The sequence below is a fragment of the Thunnus albacares genome, chromosome 12 (genome assembly GCF_914725855.1).
Source record: "Thunnus albacares chromosome 12, fThuAlb1.1, whole genome shotgun sequence".
NCBI classification, from domain to species: Eukaryota; Metazoa; Chordata; class Actinopteri; order Scombriformes; family Scombridae; genus Thunnus; species Thunnus albacares.
This window is the reverse complement of record NC_058117.1, coordinates 19,129,199-19,149,895: the sequence shown is the minus strand read 5'-3', so window position 1 is coordinate 19,149,895 and position 20,697 is coordinate 19,129,199. Positions and strand designations below refer to the sequence as shown.

Below are 20,697 nucleotides of genomic sequence, written 5' to 3'. Positions count from 1 at the left end.
ATATTTTACTCCCATATGTCAAAAGCATGCACTGTAGTTGTTGTCTTGACAGTCAAGATAAATTAAATAAATCTGGCAGGCCTCACTTGCCAATATGAAACACATGAAGCATGAATATGAGCTTTTTCACATTGCAGTATGCTGAACAAATGCCCAGGTTGTCCTTCAGGGTTGTTAGACATTCAGTGGTTACAGTTTGTCTCAGTTTAATTATAAACTGTATAAACATGAAAAGAAAATGATTGAGTTTCAGGTCGTGTTAATGCAACAACTGCTCCTTCTCAGTTTAACTTACACAGTTCATGTCCCAGTATTACTGCATGACCTACAGTATTGCTCTGTACTTAAAAGTTATTGTTGCTGAAAAGTAAAATTAGATTGTTTTTATTGTCTTTTTGGCTTTGTGTGCCCAAATGCTTTGTAATAATTAGCCTGTAAATGTTCAATATTAAATGATTATAAAGTAAGCATCTTGTATTTTTTGCAATCATCCTAGATAACTATGTGGTGACTGATCATGGAGCCTGTGTGAGGACGTGCAGTGGTAACACATACGAGGTGGACGAGGGAGGAATCAGGAAGTGCGCTAAATGTGATGGACTGTGCCCCAAAGGTATGGTAAAGCTATTACTGTGCAACCAGGCGACATCCTTCTGACTCATACAGCGAGTTTGCAGTGGTGGAATGTCACTAAGTACATATACATACTGCACTTTTTATGCCATTATATTAATTTGACAGGTACTATAGAGTATACTGAAAGGATCTATGTGAAACAACATAAGCATAGAGGTTCATTCTTACTGTGATAAAAACACTAAATTCAAAAGTTTACCGACTAAGATATTCTTGAAACTTTCAGCCGTATGTGAACTTTCAGTTTAGAATTTTTATCACAGAATACTTCAGAATTTGAGAAATACGCTTATTTGGTTTCATGCTGAGAGTTATAGTTACAGACTGACATATATATGTCAGTTTAATATGAAGCTAACCCCCTAACCACAACTTGTCATTTTTACACTTTGGTTTTTACACGGATTAAACAAACTTTAAGATATAACATGTTTATTTGTGAGCTATAGAGGTGCAGGTAGACAGATTTTGTCAACTTTTGTACTGACCCAAACTAGCACTTTCCTCTCTGCTAGCTGTAGCTTCATCATTAGCATACAGACATGAAAGTGGTAGCAATCTTTTCATCTAACTCTTGGCAAGAAAGCAACTTTCTTTCTTTACCAGATCTGTATACATACAAACCTTATCATCAGTTTATAAAATGTAATTAATAGATGTAACTACGTAAGATAATTAGCTCCACCTCAGCCAACTGCAACAATAAAATGCTGCTTACATGTTAGTGCATCAGTAAGCCAAAGGGGACATACTGTCTGTATGACAAGTTCTGTTACATTTAAAGCACATTTTGCTGATAATGATTAGTACTCTTACTGGTATTGTGTTGTTGTTTCTAAGGGGTTTGAATACTTCCTCTATCACAGTTTGATTTCTCTAGAATGCCCTGCTCAGTTTGGTTTAGGTTTGTTCCCCAAATTAGAATAAGGCCAAGAGCTTTTAAAATTATTCCTATACTGATATTTGTTTTCTTAATTGTAAACAGTGTGTAATGGACTTGGATCGGGAGAGCTGATTCACACCCTGTCGATCAATGCCACCAACATTGCATCCTTTAAAAACTGCACGAAACTCAATGGTCACATTGCTATCATCCAAACATCATTTAAAGGGTAAGTCAAGGACATTAACAGCATTACAGCCTTCATGCCCATCTCTATCAACTATATTTGCAATTGGTTACTGAGCACCTTTACTCATAGCAGATAATATGTACATTCTTGTTATTTTTAGGGATTCATACACCAACACACCAGAGATGGATCCTTCCCAGCTTGATGTGTTTAAGACAGTTAAAGAAATTACCGGTAAGACTGTGTAAGACCTGAGTAATGCATGACACACTAAATGCACACTGAAGCATCTCACCATTAACAAAACATTTGTTGCTTTAGGGTACTTGTGGATTCAAACGTGGCCAGAGAACATGACCTCACTCAGTCCTTTTGAAAATCTGGAGATCATTCGAGGACGAACTAAACGGTATGTTCCATGTAAAGACCCCCCCGTAGATTCACAACCACTGGATCACAAGTTGAGTGTTATTCAAGGCTGTCATAAAATCTTTCCTTTTTTTCTTCTTCTCTTCCTGTTCCATCTATTCCCTTGATAGCGGAAGCCGCAGTATGGTTGTGACTCAGCTCGGTATCAACTACCTTGGCCTTCGCTCCCTCAAAGAGATCAGCGATGGAGATGTGGTCATTATTAAGAATGATAACCTCTGCTATACCAAGAAAAACCACTGGACGCGGCTCTTCAAATCAAAAAGCCAAAGTATCACTATAGACGAAATCGCTGATGCTTCCACATGTGGTAAATAGATTTAGCTCCCCATGCCAAATGCAGTCAGACCCTTTTGTTGTTTTTCAACTTCTGATTACACAATGCACAAGCCGGATTTAATTAATGATTTCTAATTTCAAAATTGGATAATTATGCGGGAAAGATCTTTCCTTGAGATTGTATGTTTGTTTTCAGCTCTGAGGAACAACACTTGTGACAGGAAGTGTACCACAATCGGCTGCTGGGGCCCTGGCCCGGACATGTGTTTCGCCTGTCGTGACTACAGCCGTGATGGGAGCTGTGTTGACTCCTGCAACATCCTGGAGGGGTAAGGGAGGAATCTTGGGTTTTTTGCCTTTTTAAGCTCTGAAATGCAGTGTTCCTTATTTTGGACAAACAAACAGTCTCAATATCAGATCTGTTTGCTTTGTAGATAACTCCTTCACAGTCTATTTTCATACAATGAGCATTTCCAGACCATGATATTAGATGAGGTTGGGGATTTGTTTTTGAAGCAATGCTAAGACCAAATACGATCCAAGGTATTTTGAAGTTAAACCTCCAGTAGATATAAGACAAACACTGTAGCTGAAATGGCACATTCACTCACATCTGTTTATCTTTGCAGATCTCTGTCAAACATTGAATCTCAACGTGCTTACAATTTAACTTCTGCCCTCGAAAAAGGGATCAAGAATTTCACTTTACTTGTAACTGTTTGAAATGAGGTGTGTCAGTGGTGAGAGTCTGTCAGCTTTTTTGTTGTTGTTTTTGCAGAGAGCCGCGGGAGGCAGTCATGAATAAAACCTGCATGGAATGTCACCCAGAGTGTCAACGCATGAATGGGACAGCAACCTGCAGTGCTCCTGTACGTGCCACCAACAACTAAACTATAATTATAAAATTAAGAATTACGCAGTGTTATGCAGCATGGAATCTGCTGCAGAAGTGTTAGCGCTACCAATTTCTCCATCAACAGCAGCCACAGAAGACCACTGTAGCGCAGCCTCAAGACATGTTTCGTTTTGAATAAGAGGTGTGGCTGTGTGATCTAGTTGGCTCACTGTCTTCTTTTATACGCTCATAATCCCATCTTTGATTGAAAACAGCAAGTTCAGGCACAATTTTTGGTGTAGTTAAATGTAACTCTGGGAAATATATGGTATCGGAAATAGAAGTAGACAGGCTGAGAAATAGGCAAATATAGAGAAAATATTAAATTACAGCACTTGATTGCAAAAAGTGTCTCAGATTACTGATTTATTTTGGCCTAAACTAAAAGCACCTGACTGTGGGTTTTCATTGCCAAATATTTCCATCTCTATAAGGAAGATGGATGCGGCTTGCTCTGAGAAATTATTACTATGAGTGCAGTTTACATAATATTTACTACTACTCTCAACAGAGTTGTAAACATAATGAGTCTCTTTTTTTTTCAGGGTTCTGGAAACTGTACCAAGTGTGCCAACTTCAGAGATGGACTGTTCTGTGTGTCTCGCTGTCCTCAAGGCGTGCCAGGGGAGGACGACACGCTTGTGTGGAAATACGCAGATGAGATGAAAGTGTGCCAGCTATGCCACAAAAACTGCACTCAAGGGTAAAAGCATTGTTCAGCCGACCTGAGAACTGGCAGTACATTTCAACTGTATAGCAAACATTTGTTTGTCGTAATGTTGATGCAGAAATGTATTCCAAGCCTGAAGGCTCTTTTATTGTTGGCTCGGATTAGAGAGTGAGGTTGGCTTTCAATAAGAGGCAATTCGTTCTCAGATTAATGATGAAATTGGACAATTTAGGAGAGATGTTGCAGACCATACTTGGGCTTTTGAATTTTTGCCTATTCACTACAGCTCAGATACGCTTTATAGTACTTCTTCTGACTGTGTTGTATTTTCATTAAATGTCATTGGTGTGCTTAAAGACAATATTAAGCTATGCAGATTGATTTTATAAGTTTATAAGCAATAAGGGCTAGTGTGATACAATTTGTATTGGTGTAGTTATAATCTCATGAACCATATTTAATCACAATGTACGTATAGAGGCATGGTAGAAGAATCATAATCATACACTGGAGAAATTTGAGTGTGTTTGTATTAAAAGGTCACTTTGCTTGGGTCTGCATTAAAGTCTTCAAAATACTCTCTGGAGGAGATCAAGAAATAAGGGTATAAAATGACTAGAATAATTTATAAAAAAAAATAAAAGGCCAGAAGACAACTTGGCAATAATGGTGTAAAATGATTCCCAATACTTATATAAAAATTGGATATAATCAGGTAGAATTGAATATGCCAGTACATATCCTCAAACAGCTCAAAACCTGTTTTGAAGAGTTTTGACCAACAACGAGTGACAGAGATAAAAGTAACAGAATAATTGGTCAAAAATTAGGGAGGGTGGATGATAGGTGTGACCTATGCCGACCCAAGGGAATAAAAACTACGCCCCGAAGGAAAAACCTTTGGAGCGATTTGGTTCGTTGTAAAAGTGCTGATTGCTCCCCTTTTTTGCCGGCATTAAAGAACACTTTGCTGCTTGGACTCCCTTTTTATTTTCAAAAGTTTTTTTGCTCTGGTACATTTTTCTGCAACAATTTGATACAACATGACCTTTCCAAAGCATACAGTATTCTAGAAAATTTCTGAATGCTTATTTTGTACCTTTGCTGTTGGTTTCCATTCATTTCAGTATTCAGCGGTAATAAGTCAGCCTTGCAGTATAGAACAAAACAATAATAACTCTGACAGAAATGAAAGCAGACCTAATATTCTCCATGATGGACTATCAACATTCAGCCATGGTGGTACACTGATGAGTGTGGAAGGAAGTGGTTCAGGGATACTAGAATGTCCTTTTAACCACTACAATCTGTCTGGTGCTATTTTTTCTGACAAAAACTAGGATTTGCATTTCCACAAATTATGTATTTTTCACTAGTTTGGTATGTTATGGCTACATTGGACTAAATGGAAATAAACAGACCCCAGTTGACCCCAGTGATTGATGCATCCATTTGAGGCATTTACTATTGTAGACTTGTAGGAAATTGCTAAGAACTTGGATGCTTTCACTTGTAGAAATCAGCTTCTCATCTATTTTGCGCACACATGATTGAACTGTTGTTCGTGAAGTCAGATATTTTGTGAAACATGAAAGTGTGGCTTTTCGTGAACACTGATTGCAAAGCATTTTTCCCTCATCATTCAGCTTTATAGGAAATCCATGGACTTATGATGGCTCTGTGAATTTGCAGTGATGGTATAGTTACATCAGATTCTTTGCACTGGTTTGTTTACAGGTGCATTGGGCATGGTCTTGAAGGCTGCCAGAGAAAAAGGTGAGTAAATAACACTGGTTGTTGATGTTGCCTCGGCCTAAGATAGAGTCATTCTAATTTCATCTCTTTGGGTTGATTTAATTCACAAATGTGCTCTGTTTTCTAACTGTATTCTTAAATCAGCTCTCTCCTGTCTTTCAGCCCTTCTGGTCTCTCCATGATTGCGGCCGGTGTAGTTGGTGGTCTGCTGGCTGTTCTTGTTGCAGGCCTGTCTGTCTTTGTGTTGCTACGCCGACGCCACATCAAGAGGAAGAGGACCATGCGCAGACTTCTCCAAGAGAGAGAGGTAAGATGAGGAAACTGTGTCACCATGTGTGTAGGGAGACATCAAGATGTAAGGATTAACTTACAGAGATACCGGTCATCTGTATGCTCAGATAACAATTTTTGGTTTTCTTGTCTCCTTCTGTATTTGGTAGTTTTGTTATAATTTGTAGTATTGATCTGCTACATTGCATTGTAAAAGAATCACTAGTGCTGTTTGGGAGGAAGAATTTGAAACAGTCAATCCTTTTTTTCCAGTTGGTTGAACCTCTGACTCCAAGCGGAGAGGCACCAAATCAGGCTCTGCTGCGAATCCTGAAGGAACCTGAATTCAAGAAAATCAAAGTGCTAGGATCAGGGGCTTTTGGTACGGTTTACAAGGTAATAAATAACACGCCTCAGGTTTTTGCCTTAAATGCCTTGTTGTCAAACTTTCTCTCCAGTGCTGAGCTTTACTGAAGCTGCAGTACTGCATGTGCCAAGTCTTTTTAACTAACACCCGTCAGTTTTTTCGCTCATCTACATCTGTTGTCAATTTTTCAATTAAAAGACACATTTCTAACTTGCCAGATCATGCATCATTGACTCCACTCTCAGTTTCAGTGCTCTCAATGTGTGTACTTGCATTAATCACATTGTGTGGACATCTGCGTACACACTGACATTATGGGGACTCGCCTCCCTTCCTCTACCCTTCTGGTAAGGTTTAGTCAGCGGTGGAAGAAAAGTATTTAGATCTTTTACTAAAGTAAAAGTAGCAATACCACACTATAAAATTACTTCATTACAAGTGAAAGTCCTGCATTCATAATTTTACTTAAGTAGAAAATAGCAGAAGCAAAATGTCCTTAAAGTATTAAAAGTAGAAGTACTCATCAGGTGTGGATTATTATTTGCACTGATGTATTAAGGTGTAAGCAGCATTTTAAAGTTTTAGCTAATTGAGTTGGAGCCAATTTTAACTACTTTATTCAATGTTGAATAGTATAACAGTACAGTAAATCATTTTCTATAAGCTCATCATATATTTTGCATCTAAAAAGTAAGAAAAAAATAAATATATCTCCCTCTGAAATGTGGTGGAGTGGAATTATAAAGTAGTACTCAAGTAAAGCACAAGTATCTCAAAATTGTACTTGACTAAATCTAATTAATTACATTCCCCCTCTGGGTTTAGGGACTATGGAGAGGTCAATGAGGATCCTCACAAATATAGAATAGAATACAGTAGAATGTGATTTGGGGTGGGCTGCACTCATGCAGTACATGAATGTCAACATTTTTATAGTATCACAAATGTTACTGTGATACTGTAACATTTGTGTGTATGTGCATGTGTTCAAGCACTAATGTTTGCAGTATTTTACCTCACTTGATGATTCAGGTGTAATTAAAGCCTATGAAACCACGTATTTGTGTCCATTTAGGGCCTGTGGGTTCCAGAGGGAGAGGATGTGAAGATCCCAGTAGCCATCAAGGTTTTGAGAGAGGCCACATCACCAAAAGCAAACAAAGAAATCTTGGACGTAAGTTCACTGATTTATGTGGTACTTTTTTGGACTTAAAGCTTACAGTAATACTGTGTCAGAAGTAAAACAGCTATTCATTTGAAATGTTACTTCTCAAGTAAAGTATGTGTTGCGGGTGTGAAAGGACTATGGCTGTACAGCAAAATATTAAAGTTAGAAAATTTATACACACATTTTATTATATTATATTTATTTTGACTTGATTTAAAAGGCTCAGATGAACCTAATCGTGTTGCACAAAGTGAGTGACAATTATTGCCCGCCAGATGTCAATTTAGCTGTAATGTATCCTGTAATTTGCAGCGCATGCAAATTTATTTCAAACTAATGACTTCTTATTTTCTTTGTAATGGAGAATGTGTCATGTTTCTACATGGTGACCCTCTCATGGGGCTGTAGGAAATAGGATTAATTCATTGGAGGGCCGTGTGTAGGCGTTGGTGTGTAATCCAAGGCTGAGGTGTTCTGGAAAGGAATGCAGCCTGTAGCCACACTGAGAAAGCAGCTTGTTAAAACTGCATTATGCAAACAGCTGAATGTGCATCTTAGATCCTGTGATTTTGTGGTTGTGTTGCTCAGTCACTGTTCATGTGGAAGTTGTGGTGGACACGAACATCCTCTGAACTTCATGGCTTAAGGACAGAGGCTCTATTTTGAAGGAAAAAAACTAAACCGAATGCGCTTTGAAACCCCATTCTCATCAGACTGTCAGAATTACACCTAGAATTTGAGTGTTTAATCACTGAACAATGAAATAGGATTGTAGAAAATATCTTGGATACAATTAATGTACTGTACACATGATTGGAAACATGCTAAATAAAGCTCATTTTGAAGTGTTTGCATGGTTCTCCTCACTGGAAACCTGTTGTTGGTGGCCAGTCAATGGGGATTATCCCCTTCTTTTTTTTCTTTTAAGTCGCTTTTCTATTATGATGATGGAGAGTTTCCAAGCCACAAAAAATGGGTACGTCTGCTGCCAAGAAACTTATCGTCCAACCGTAGATATCTGTGCGAATGTTATGTTTTTCAAGCTACAGTATCTGCCATGCCATAATAAATGTTTACTTCTACCAATATTTGTTCCTTAGAAGATGGCATAAAAACTGTGAGATGCTTTTTTGTCGTTGCACCTCCCTTACACTGGATAATAGGGTTAGTTTTTGCTGTTTGTATGACCTGACTGCCCCAAAAACATTAATTAACATAAAATGACAAAAAAAACCCACATTTCTTTATCACTACATTCTCTCTCCAGGAGGCTTATGTGATGGCCAGCGTTGAACATCCCCATGTGTGTCGCCTGCTGGGCATCTGCCTGACCTCCACAGTGCAGCTCGTCACCCAGCTGATGCCCTACGGCTGCCTGCTGGACTACGTCAAAGAGAACAAGGACAATATCGGCTCCCAGTACCTGCTCAACTGGTGTGTGCAGATAGCAAAGGTAAGAGAGAAAGCTCATGAAGGCATCGGGTTACGTTAGTAATAAAGATATATAGTAGTGTCTTTTTTATCAACATTAGCTGTGATAATAAAATACCTGTGTGGGTTTTCAGTCACTGCTAGAAAGAAAAGTACACACAGGCTTTAACCGCTATGAAACACTGTTGAATGATGTGACTAATCATTTGATGATGACAAGTCTTTCATGACACTATTCAGCATTTTTAGATCTTTTATCATGTCTGATCAAGCAAAGTTGCCATGTTTGGACACAGTTTAATCCAGCTGCAGTAAATTAGATAGCTACTGAAATAAAGTACCGCTCTTATGTAACAACCTGTATTTCATCTTTTGTTTGACAAAAGGGTATGAACTACCTGGAGGAGCGCCACCTGGTACACCGTGACTTGGCAGCCAGGAACGTCCTGGTGAAGACTCCTCAACATGTCAAGATCACAGACTTTGGTCTGGCCAAGCTCCTTAACGCAGATGAAAAGGAGTATCATGCAGATGGAGGAAAGGTTGGTTGGAGGTTAATATAGACTCCTGTCTTAAGTGTTTAAAGTGTAAAGCATTCCTCTCTCCATGTTTAATGTTTTAGGCCTTCTTGTACATTCACATTCTGCTGTGGGTTTGCTGGTTAAAAAGTTTAAAAGTCACCTCACACCAAAATTCATTTTTTAGTTTTATCATCATAGATTGATGTTGCATCCAGTCACAATACAACCTAAATTAAAAAAAACACATCTAAACATTATTTGTGTTTTTCCAGCCTCTTATAATTGAAAAAAAATGGGTGCTGGTTTGACAGATGACTTCCTGAAAGATTTTATTTTTGCATTTGTAGTTTTGTTCTAGATTACATCTTATGTAAGTAATGTGGTATAAAAATAGTCCCTGTCAGAGAACTTAGTTCTAAGAGAAATGATGAATAAGTTCCTTCTCTCATCAGCGTTTCTTGTGAGCACTATTTTTACTTGCAGAAAAATGTGTTTGTGAGAAACTACAGGCTGACCTACACACTCCTCTCTGTAGTAACCATTAGTATAATATCCTCCATAATATATTGAATGTTTGTTAATTTCAGCAAAGCACCAAGTGATAACATGTCCTGGAAATAACTATTAACTGATAACTATTATTTACTGAGTTTTCTTCATATTATATTATTGGAACTTCGTGACATTTTGAGTTTTTTTTACCAAACTAATGATACTGAATGATAATCAAGACATACTGTTCATTTGTAGTCCAGAGATTTATATTGTATTTTATAGCTCGCCCACACCAGTGAGACAGATGTTGACACCGTCCAGTTGTTCCAGTACATCTGGACAAAACAGACAAAAACATCTGCTACAGCTGAGATTTCCTCCATTCACTATAGTTGCTACACTTAAACATGCTGTCAATTAAATATTACAGGACATTTGCGGCTTACAGTAAGTACAGTAAGCCTTGTCTGATGACATCAAACTGCTTCTCATACACTGTAAACATAATTAAGTCTACAAATAGCTTAGAGTTTACATTTCTAAACATGAAATCAGTTTTAAAAATTAGCATTTTTAATTCAATTCTGATCTAATAGGTGACAGTACAGTTACATTACATATGTAGTAGAGACATTCATGAAATTAAATTCATAATCCGTTGCTACATTGAGTAAAGAAGCCAAATGTGACAAGATGTTAAGTTATAATTAATAAGCTATCACTCAATAAATAAATGTATATCTTCTGTGTCTGTGGTGCTCAGAGGAAAATAATTTTGTGGGTTTTTTTTAACATTTTTTACTGTGCTAAATACAAAATTACTACAATGTTTTACTTTTTAAACTTTCATTTCACAGGTACCAATAAAATGGATGGCTCTTGAATCTATCCTGAACAGGACGTATACACACCAGAGTGATGTATGGAGTTATGGTAAGTCTTGTGCTTCCTGTTGTGAATGCATGTTGTATGCATAACCCAGTAACACATGAATCCTGCATGCAGTGTCCCAGATTGCGCTTGAATCCTTGTGTAACTTCAGATATGTAAAACAGCTGGGTTTCTTTACTCCTGTGAGTATTGGTGACAGTCTCACTGGAGAAATATGTGTTCATTGCTAAATAAAGTGTTTTAACAGCAAGTGAGGCAGAGAGAAGACAGTCATTTTCAGATAGGATGTTGTTTTTGGATGTAATAGGGGATGTAGTTGTCAAAATGTAAAAGCACAAAATGAGAACATCTTGCTTGCATCTGCGATTTTTAGGACACAGGTACAGTAGCACACACCTACACAGCTGCAGTCTCAGATGGACAATATAACGTCAGAAGAGCTTGTTGCCTCAACCCACATAAACAGTTCTTCCAGCTCGGAAACACATATGCACAGATGCCAGCACACACACACACACACACACACACGCATACACACACATACACATAGAAACTAAACAGCTTTCTTGAGCGGGCTAGCTTCCAAATCTTTTTTTCCCGGGGGTTTGATCATGCCTTCCGCTCAGTATGGCAAAACTATCAGCAGACCCTGGCAGAAGTGACAGGCTTCCTTTCCTCCTTTTCCCTTTTTCTCTTCCTCCAACACAGAGATGCATCCTGCTAACTCCCACTCCTGCAGGCACAGCCAATTTGTCAACATAGCTATTTTGATACTGTGTGATATTTGCTAAGCTTACATCCTGTCACTCTCATTTCCTCCCTTTTATGGGGAGGAAAACAAAGTTAATGACAGCTCACTGGACTGATATTTACCAACTGTCTTCCTCTCTGTAGGTGTTACAGTTTGGGAACTGATGACATTCGGGACCAAACCGTATGATGGGATTCCAGCCAGTGATATAGCTGGCGTGCTGGAGAAAGGCGAGCGTCTGCCTCAACCACCAATCTGTACCATCGATGTCTATATGATCATGGTGAAATGTAAGCTTGATGGAATGCTGGTTTTATAACGTAATCATTATTGTCACAATCTGTGTTTCTAAACATTGAATTTATTGTTTTGGCTGCTGCAGCTAATTTCTAATAATTTCCCCAGAGATAATGGTTAAGTCCCTTTATCTTTTTTTTTTTTTTTTTGAGATTAATGTTGTAAAGTCCGTCTATCTTATGATGACATCTGCTGATGTGTCTGCACAGGTTGGATGATTGATGCAGACAGCCGACCTCGTTTCCGGGAATTAATAGCCGAGTTTACAAAAATGGCTCGGGATCCTTCTCGTTATCTTGTCATTCAGGTACCACAAATTCTGACTAAATTCCTTAAATCTGCAGTTTATTTAATGATAATTTGTAATGACCTATTTGATCCGCAAAGCTGACCAGGCTATTTCTATTTCTATTCAGGGTGATGACCGTATGCACTTGCCAAGTCCCACGGACACTAAATTCTACCGCAGCCTGATCAGTGGGGAGGACATGGAGGACGCTGTCGATGCAGATGAATACCTGGTGCCACAACATGGCTTCTTCAGCAGCCCGAGCACTTCTCACACCCCGCTGATGCACTCCACGGTAAGCTCGTTTATATAAACAACACACATGTGATCAAAAGTTTTGGATTGGCTGTCTGTCCATCATGGTTACATTTGTGATTCTGCAGCTAAGATTTTGGCAAACCAAAATTTGAAATTAAATCAAATTGTATATCACCACTGGTGATATTTGGAAAACTTGGAGATTGGTGATTTATCTATTTGTTGTGATCTGGCATTTCAAATATTTAACCATGAAGAATGTCTTAATTAAAAGACAACATTTCTGACTTCAGAAAGCATAACTGTGATACGATGAAAGTTGAATTAAAGATGTGTAAGATTTAATTACTACAAGCATACAATGATATCATCAAACTTAAAGGACCAGTGTGCAAGGTTTAGTGGCATCTAGCGGTAAGGTTGCCAATTGCAACCAACTTAATACCACTCCCTTCCAAGTGTGTAGGGGAACCTATGGTGGCCGTGAAACTTGCAAAAAACGTGAAAGGCCCTCCATAGAGCCAGTGTTTGGTTTGTCTGTTCTGGGCTACTGTAGAAACATGGCGGTGCAATATGGCGGGCTCTGTGGAAGAGGACATGCTCCCTATGTAGATATAAAGGGCTCATTCTAAGGTAACAAAAACACTACAATTATCATTTTCAGGTGATTATACAGTAATTAAAACATAATTATGAGTATTTTATTCCATTTCTGCCAAGTCCGTTCCGCTGGGCACCACAAATTTCTACACACTGCACCTTTAACACAGCTGGCCTCTGAGAATGCTGGAAGACCAACCAAGTAAATTCTAAAAAAAAGAGAGAGAGTTAAATAACTAAAATAAATCTTAAGAAAACCAGGGTATGAGATGTTAGCACAGAGGGTAAAATATCGACTATAAAAATTATGAATACACTACAGTATGTATAACAATACTTTTATATCAACAAAGGTTCATCCCTCCCCAAAGTTTTGGAAACACTAAGCTACAGTTACACTTAAACTGTACCAGCTGTTGACCTGACCCCCTACATTTATTTCTAATCTTTAAAAGATTTTAAGGAAATCTAAAACCCAAAACCAAAATATTGCCACAATGTTTAATGCCATGACCCTTTGCTACTTTACTTAACAGCCAGTATGGAGTCAATCAGTACATGTACAGTAATGAGGCACAGGTACCTCTACTACAGACATACACACCAGACCCACTATAGTCACTGTAAAACTTCCCTATCCAAACAAGTGAAAGAGGAGTACAAGCTGATTTCCCAAAAAAAGCAGAATTAATTGATTAAGAAATTGCACCACACACACCAGCAGTGCACACTTTACCAACATGAAGTCAACTGTTTGAAAATATAATTGGGCTATTCTAACCGTGATTTGGGAAATGGGATTTCTGCATAAATCATTACCCTGTGAGTCAAAATGGAATAAACACAGAGTCATTTTTCAGGTTGTTAAAAACAATTAACTTTAACTTCAAGCAGCAGAAGCAGAACAGTAACTTGAATCAAAGTGTCCAGTCATACCTGGCTTGAACCCTCCTTACCCCATTTGCCCTCATTCTGTTTAATGGTTACCAATGGAACTGTTTCTCCTCTTTTTTATCCCTGCCCACTCGGCCTCATCATCATCCCCTCTCCCACGTTTCCTCCCAGGTGCCCTTTGATTGATGAGAACTTTTCTACCTCAGGTTCAGTGAAAGTCATGCGTAGGTCTGGCTCTTCTACCTGGGATCTGTGCCGGCCACTGACAGCCTGTTTAGCTCATATGAGCTTTCAAGTTTGATTACCTTTGCAGACAACCATGCAAACTTTCAAATCTTTGTCCAATAAAAGCTCAGAGTCAGCCTGTTTTTGTAATATCATCGTTGGGGCATGGCCCAGTATAGGTCAAGAAATTTTTTTACAGATGGCCGCTCTTTCAGCGTGTTTAATTTCCTTTTCTTGTTGAAAGTAATTGCATTGCCACAGCTGTCACTCTGTTCTCTTTATTCGCTCGGTTTCCCTGGTTTAACACCATTCACAGCCCTTTGACTGTGAGAGTCTGACAGACACAACAAAGCCTGTCAGATTGCTTGAATGAATATGAATCTGCTTGGTGGACGTTTATTTCGATCCTTATCAGCTTGTACTGAGATGACAGCTATGGCTCTTCGGGTACCATAAAAACACATTACTATCACCATTCAAAAGGAACTTATTGCCCCTTGAGATGTTTTGAAATAAATCACGATGGCTAAAAGAAATAAACACACTTTGTCTTTCAATCAAAGACAACCAAAGTGGAAGATAATAATAATAATAAAATTAAGGATTTGCCTAAATCCAAAATGGAGCACAGCAGTCCAACTTTCTGGCATGCACTGCACTGAAACAGCTTGTTTGACTGTATATTAAACCTTTCCTTACTTACAATGTCTACATTATCCAAATGGTTTATCCAAATGTGTTACAGCTCTATAAGACACTATTTCCTACATAGCATCTGCTGTGGAGATATTAACAAAAGTTTATTATCTATCTACTTTGCAGAGCCTCAACAGTAGCATTGGAACCTGTCACGGCAGAAATGGCTTATTGGTAAGAAAACAACCCTAATCCTTTCATAAACAAGATGAAGAAATTGGTTTCATTGAGAGTGCAACAGCCCTAAAAGTCTCTGTTCTTTCTTACAGAATGGATTCCCGAGCCGAGATGGAAGCATGGTTCTTCGGTATATTCCTGACCCCACGGACAAACATTTAGAAGACGCCTTCCAGCCAGCTCCAGGCAAGTGTGCATTAGTTGCTCTGCTGTTTTTCTGTCATCCAAGTTAATCTCAGCAGAGCTCTGCCTTGGTCCCTATGTTTGATTCAATGAGGAAGAGGGACATCTAGTGGGCAAGAAGCATATTGCTATTTCACTTTTTACAGTACAATAAGTGCACAAATCTTTAATCCAGGTTGCTTTAATAGGGGATCTAAATATAAGATTTTTAAAGACCAAACAGGTGTTTTTTTCTTTTTTTTCTTTTTTTTTTCTTTTTTTTTTCTTCATAATCAATCATAGCTCATAAATGCAATGCTTTCTGACGGCAAACTGCTTCCTTGAATGCACCACGAGGAAAGAGTTTTCAGAACAGTCCCTCCTCACAGCTATATTGCCATGTGACAATAATCAAGCTTTGTTTTGAAATTAAAGCAAATTAAATTAGATTAAATTAAATCCTATCCTTGATGGGCTGGTTGTCTAAGGCACGTTTCAAGTCTGTTTGCTGATTCTCATCACCTGCTGCCATTAAAGTGGCACTCCACTGATTCAATAGTCCACTTCCAGAAAGTGGGGAGAGACAGATTAAAAGATTAAAAATCTTATAAAAGACTGGTCAAAGTCAATGTGGCAGAGGCTGAGATATCTTGAATATCCTATTATGGATCCACAATTGCCAGATCCTACATTTCCTATAATGCATCTTGATAGCATCACTTTGTTAAATCCACCCTACCAGGTAAATGTCCACTTCTTTCAAATTCAATGCCCCTAATTTATAAGGTTTACGTTTTGTCAAGACTTTTAATTCTCCACAGCAGGGCCAAGATATCTCCAATAGCATCATCTCAGTTATTTTCCTAGAAATTCAGAAATCTCCTCTGTGACCTTTATGTGTAAAATTGGTGGAGTACCCCTTTAACTGCCTAGAGGGTTGGAATTCAATCACCAGACTTGGGGATCTGAGAATGATCAGCATTGCAATGATATTATTTGTAGTTAAAGATCTAAAACATGAAAAACCACCATTATAAATGAGCTAGTAGTTTGTGTTTTAGCAGTGTATACACTAAACTATCCAGTGTCCTTGCTAATGTAACTGTCTTTCTCACAGACTACATGAACCAGAATGGAGTCTCAGACATGATGAATCCCATATACCAGCACCCTGGTCCGCCTCGTACCATCCTTCCCACCATCTCCTCAGACGACACGGAGACCGAGTACCTGAACTGCTTTAAGAACGAGGCCAATGGACCCGAGTACCTCAATGAGGTCCCATCCCCCGCCACCCTCCCGCTCACCTCCAACGGCACGGTCCACAGCATTCAGAAATACCAGCCCCAGAATAGCATAGACAACCCTGATTACCAACAGGATTTCACTCCCACCTTCAAGACCCACACAAATGGACACGTCCCAGCAGCAGAGAACACAGAGTATCTGGGCCCAGACTGAGGATTTGTTTTATTGACTTGGATCGACAAACAGACAATAAATAAGAGACTGTTTCCTGTTCCGTTAAAAAAAGGACATTGATGTCTTGGCTGGGACAGCATAGCTAAGTGGTACCATCAATTATCATATATGTTTGTTTCCCATCAAAAGGAGTCAGGTGCAGCTTTCCGTGTTGCTCGCATGCAGTCATACCTGTCACACAACACTCGTCTCATTCCAAAGAGTTCTTTCTTTACAACCAAACTACAGATGATTTCATGAAAGCTGGACAAAAGCTGACTTTTACAGAATGACTCAGTTGACTTGAGAGTTGCTGGACACGTTGTAACCCCTGCCAGAAAGTGAAAATCTTCTCCTGAAAATATCTCTAAATGTTGTGCACAAAATGCTGCGATCCAAATGTGTCAGTGGAGGAATGCTATTAAAAGGACACAAAAGCTCTACTGCAAAAAAAAGAAACTGGCAGCTCAACCCAAACACAACTTAAGGTACATGTGTTGTAGAATCACACAATCAAGACACAATTTGTAAACTGTATTGATAAGTTGGATATGAAAGGGTTGGACAGCTATGATGTGGTGCACCCACCTGACGCTGATGTGAAGCCTACAGAGCATTTGTCCTGTGGTGAAGTCAAGAAGTTAAAAGGGGAGTTCTCGACAGCCTGATGACACTCTTCCTGAAGGATGAGTCGATGAGGAAACAAGATGCGATGTCTAGAATGTATAGCCAGTTTGAAGGGGAATACTGGCGAATTGCATTGTTTGAATAGGTTACCTTTATGCTCTAAGACAATTCAGATTTGTTGCTGTCTCTTAGATTGGAAGAAGAGAGTAGAGTTTCCTGTATCCCCCTGTGTGTCACATTAGCTATATTCATATGTGGACGATGTAATGGTAAATATGGCAAATGTGATTGTGGTCATATTCACACTGCTGTTTTTTTGTAGTTGAAAACCTGCAGCACTCTTGTAGCCTGGAGTTCATTTTTTGTACCCACAAAGATAGTTAAACTCTGAGGTCTATAACAGAATGGCACATTAGTCTGTACCCAGGAAGCTCTTTTACTTTTACTCTTTTACTCTTAACTTCCCACAAATGGTATCTTCTGACTGCACTAAAAGCTTATCAAGTTTTTACTGAGAAGCACATTGACTTGACCGCAAAAACAAAAGATGGGTTTATAACCACCACTTCCAAACACGTTCCAATAGATGTTTCACTACTTTTATGTTTTATCACTTTTTTTTTTTTTAAAGGTCTTCTTGAACTGTCTTAGCCCATGTGAGTAACTTGTTTGAATTTTTAAATAAAAGTAGTATTTCCCGGTAAACATTATGTGTTTTAGAGACTATTTGAATGACTCTATATCACATCTTTCTGATGTGTGTGGTCTAATATATCTATGCTTGTCTATTTTTTTAAACAAAAGTGTAGACTGTTGTTTGACACAGGGGTTTGACACCTATGAATCTGCTCCTAGCTTTAAAGTCTTGTAGTATTGCAAGAGTATTAACTTTGCAAATATTATTCCTAGTTTTAAAGGAATATACTATTGTAGCAACCTGTAAGCCTACTTTTGCAGATTTTACACAGGTACATGTACAGATAGTAGTGATTTATGCTGTAATATACCCCAAAATAGATAGTCATCTATAATTTATACTATCAGTACTTGGTTTTGCCACATCATACGTGAATATGCACTTATTCCTGGATTGTGATTCTTTCATTCAAAAGTGAATATGAATAAATAAATTTTTTTCTATGGAAATAAATCTTGTGTGGTTTTTTTTGTTGTTTTCCCAACATTTCCACAGCTTTGGTAAGTTAAGGGCCATTTACAGGAGGGACACAAAGCCCCTGTTCTCTTAAAACGAAGATGATTCACTCATCCACTCAGTCTTTTATCTGGATGCCTGCAGCGCTTCAAGTTAAATTTGATGAAGTGCCTTCAATGGATGAGCAGCTGAATGAGAGCTGCATCCACCCTAATGCTTTACTGTTTCACTAAAACTGATTGAAATCCACATATATCTGTTTGGTGAGTGACTGAGATAAAAGAGGCTTGATTAAGCATCAGGGGACAAAATCATTTCATTGTATATGTTCAATGTAAAGTGCATAGAATAAATCAATTACGTTTTATCTTAATAGATCAAAGGCAGGTCTAGATTTACAGCAGATACTCCTTAATCTGCCTTTATAGTTCTGAATATACTGTTAAAGAGAGTCTGAGGGGTCTTATGTCCTAACTAAGGATCCTTTTCAGTAGAGGGAAATTGAGTCATTAAATCAAATAAATAGAGGGTTACCAGGACAAGATATGGCGCTGTCTGCTGTGTTTGGGACAGAAAAATTGTTGAAACCTAAATGTTTACCTCAGGTCCATGAAATTATCGTAAAAAATCCAATTATAATGAGCAAATGACCCTAAAATTCGGAACAGTTTAAGTGATGAAGTTAAGTGGTTAAGATGGTTAAATGTAGGTGTAAGGTTAGAAATGGGTATGTTAATTCACTGATCAAAAACTGTTAATCTAGTAGGTTATGGTTAAAATAGGGATTTTTGTAGTTGAGGATTTGGGTAAGTTTAGCTACTATACAGTTAAGGTTACATTTTTTTTATATTAAAGTATTAGGTTAAAGATAAAGTTTGGCTGCAAGGTTAAAAGCATAACATTTGAGTTACATATTTATAACTATAGATTTAAAACACATGAAAACTTGGTTTCAAATATTATGTATTTCTATATAAAATTCAATATTTGTGACTAAATAAAGTTAGAAAAACCCCACATGTAATTATTATCTAATGAAGGTTTAACACAAAGAACTGACAGTTAAATATTCAAACACTGAGCTAATCTGCTTCATTGGGACTGTTTTGGTGTGGTTTGATCTGATTTGATTGACAGTTTCCAAAGAAAAAAGTAACATATCATTATCAATAACAGAGACCGGGCAGATGTCTTTGAATGAAAACATCAAAAAAGAGCACACATTAATTGTTAACAGCCTACTTGTTTGTTCAGTTTACTGTTAGATTTCAAAAATGAGTAAAAAATAGTGCTTATCTAGACTGGTGGATGGTCTTATTTCCCAGTATTATTATTAAACTAGTTACATACATTTTTTGCTTATTTTTTTTTAATCAAAATTGTTGAAACCAAATAGTATATTTTCCAAACATTTTTTAATGTTATCAGTGTGATATAATTTCATAAAGATTCTGCATAATAACAATGACAAAATAAATGTAATATTGTCATATTATATTAATAATATTGACAAGTTTTGATACATGGAAATCACCTTTTTTCACTGCAGCCATGTCCACTTCCAAGAGCAAAGACAAACAACACAGATATACCTCTGACTTTGGCATTAAAATGTATATTAATCATATTCAGTTAAATTGGTTACAGTTTATAGGATTTTACATGGCAATGCTTAGAGCTTTTTTACCAACAGTATTTCAACAAGGTTGGGGAAGTTCATGGTCATAATAACAGAGTCAGTGTAGCAAACTTAATAGATTCAAGTCTAAACTGGGCAAGGTTTTCTTCCTGTACGATGATGCCATGGAGTGGAATAAACTGCCTCCTTTAATTAAGGAAGAGTTGAACACTTCTACCTTTGAGGCAAATGCGAACCCTAACTACTGCTGGATAGTATTCCCTAGTGGATTATGGACATCTTAATATGTTTGTTTGTTTGTGTGTGTGTGTGTGTGTGTGTGTGTGTGGGTGTGTGTTGGTACATTGATGTTTGCATCAATCTTGTTTATTTGTTTATTTGTTAGGATCACCATTAGCTGTGCCCTAAAATACAGCTAGTCTTCCTTGGGTCCACATTTAAAAACACTGCAAAAACTACAAATTGACATATGCATGGCATCCCACAAATATGATGTGCCCTGGTGTTTCCTTATTCGCTTTTTAAACATTGATTCTTGTGTTAATTTAGTCAGTAACAGAGGTAAAGAATTTCATGTTTTTATTGCTC

At 37.9% G+C, this 20,697-nt stretch overlaps 1 protein-coding gene across 1 annotated transcript in view; it reads left to right on the top strand.

Annotated features, from left to right (window-relative positions):
- The window catches only part of egfra (epidermal growth factor receptor a (erythroblastic leukemia viral (v-erb-b) oncogene homolog, avian)), a 42,286-nt gene extending 23,819 nt beyond the window's left edge, over nucleotides 1–18,467 (top strand). Inside the window, exons 8-28 of the mRNA XM_044367886.1 lie at nucleotides 497–613; nucleotides 1,622–1,748; nucleotides 1,870–1,943; nucleotides 2,031–2,118; nucleotides 2,249–2,448; nucleotides 2,614–2,746; nucleotides 3,196–3,286; nucleotides 3,858–4,015; nucleotides 5,720–5,758; nucleotides 5,900–6,044; nucleotides 6,281–6,403; nucleotides 7,450–7,548; nucleotides 8,810–8,995; nucleotides 9,360–9,515; nucleotides 10,847–10,922; nucleotides 11,775–11,921; nucleotides 12,138–12,235; nucleotides 12,345–12,512; nucleotides 15,017–15,064; nucleotides 15,160–15,253; nucleotides 16,347–18,467. Coding sequence (XP_044223821.1) covers nucleotides 497–613; nucleotides 1,622–1,748; nucleotides 1,870–1,943; nucleotides 2,031–2,118; nucleotides 2,249–2,448; nucleotides 2,614–2,746; nucleotides 3,196–3,286; nucleotides 3,858–4,015; nucleotides 5,720–5,758; nucleotides 5,900–6,044; nucleotides 6,281–6,403; nucleotides 7,450–7,548; nucleotides 8,810–8,995; nucleotides 9,360–9,515; nucleotides 10,847–10,922; nucleotides 11,775–11,921; nucleotides 12,138–12,235; nucleotides 12,345–12,512; nucleotides 15,017–15,064; nucleotides 15,160–15,253; nucleotides 16,347–16,690 — 2,711 coding nt within the window. The 3' untranslated portion in view covers nucleotides 16,691–18,467. The remainder of the gene's footprint in view (nucleotides 1–496; nucleotides 614–1,621; nucleotides 1,749–1,869; nucleotides 1,944–2,030; nucleotides 2,119–2,248; nucleotides 2,449–2,613; nucleotides 2,747–3,195; nucleotides 3,287–3,857; nucleotides 4,016–5,719; nucleotides 5,759–5,899; nucleotides 6,045–6,280; nucleotides 6,404–7,449; nucleotides 7,549–8,809; nucleotides 8,996–9,359; nucleotides 9,516–10,846; nucleotides 10,923–11,774; nucleotides 11,922–12,137; nucleotides 12,236–12,344; nucleotides 12,513–15,016; nucleotides 15,065–15,159; nucleotides 15,254–16,346) is intronic.
- The last annotated feature ends 2,230 nt before the right edge of the window (nucleotides 18,468–20,697 follow it).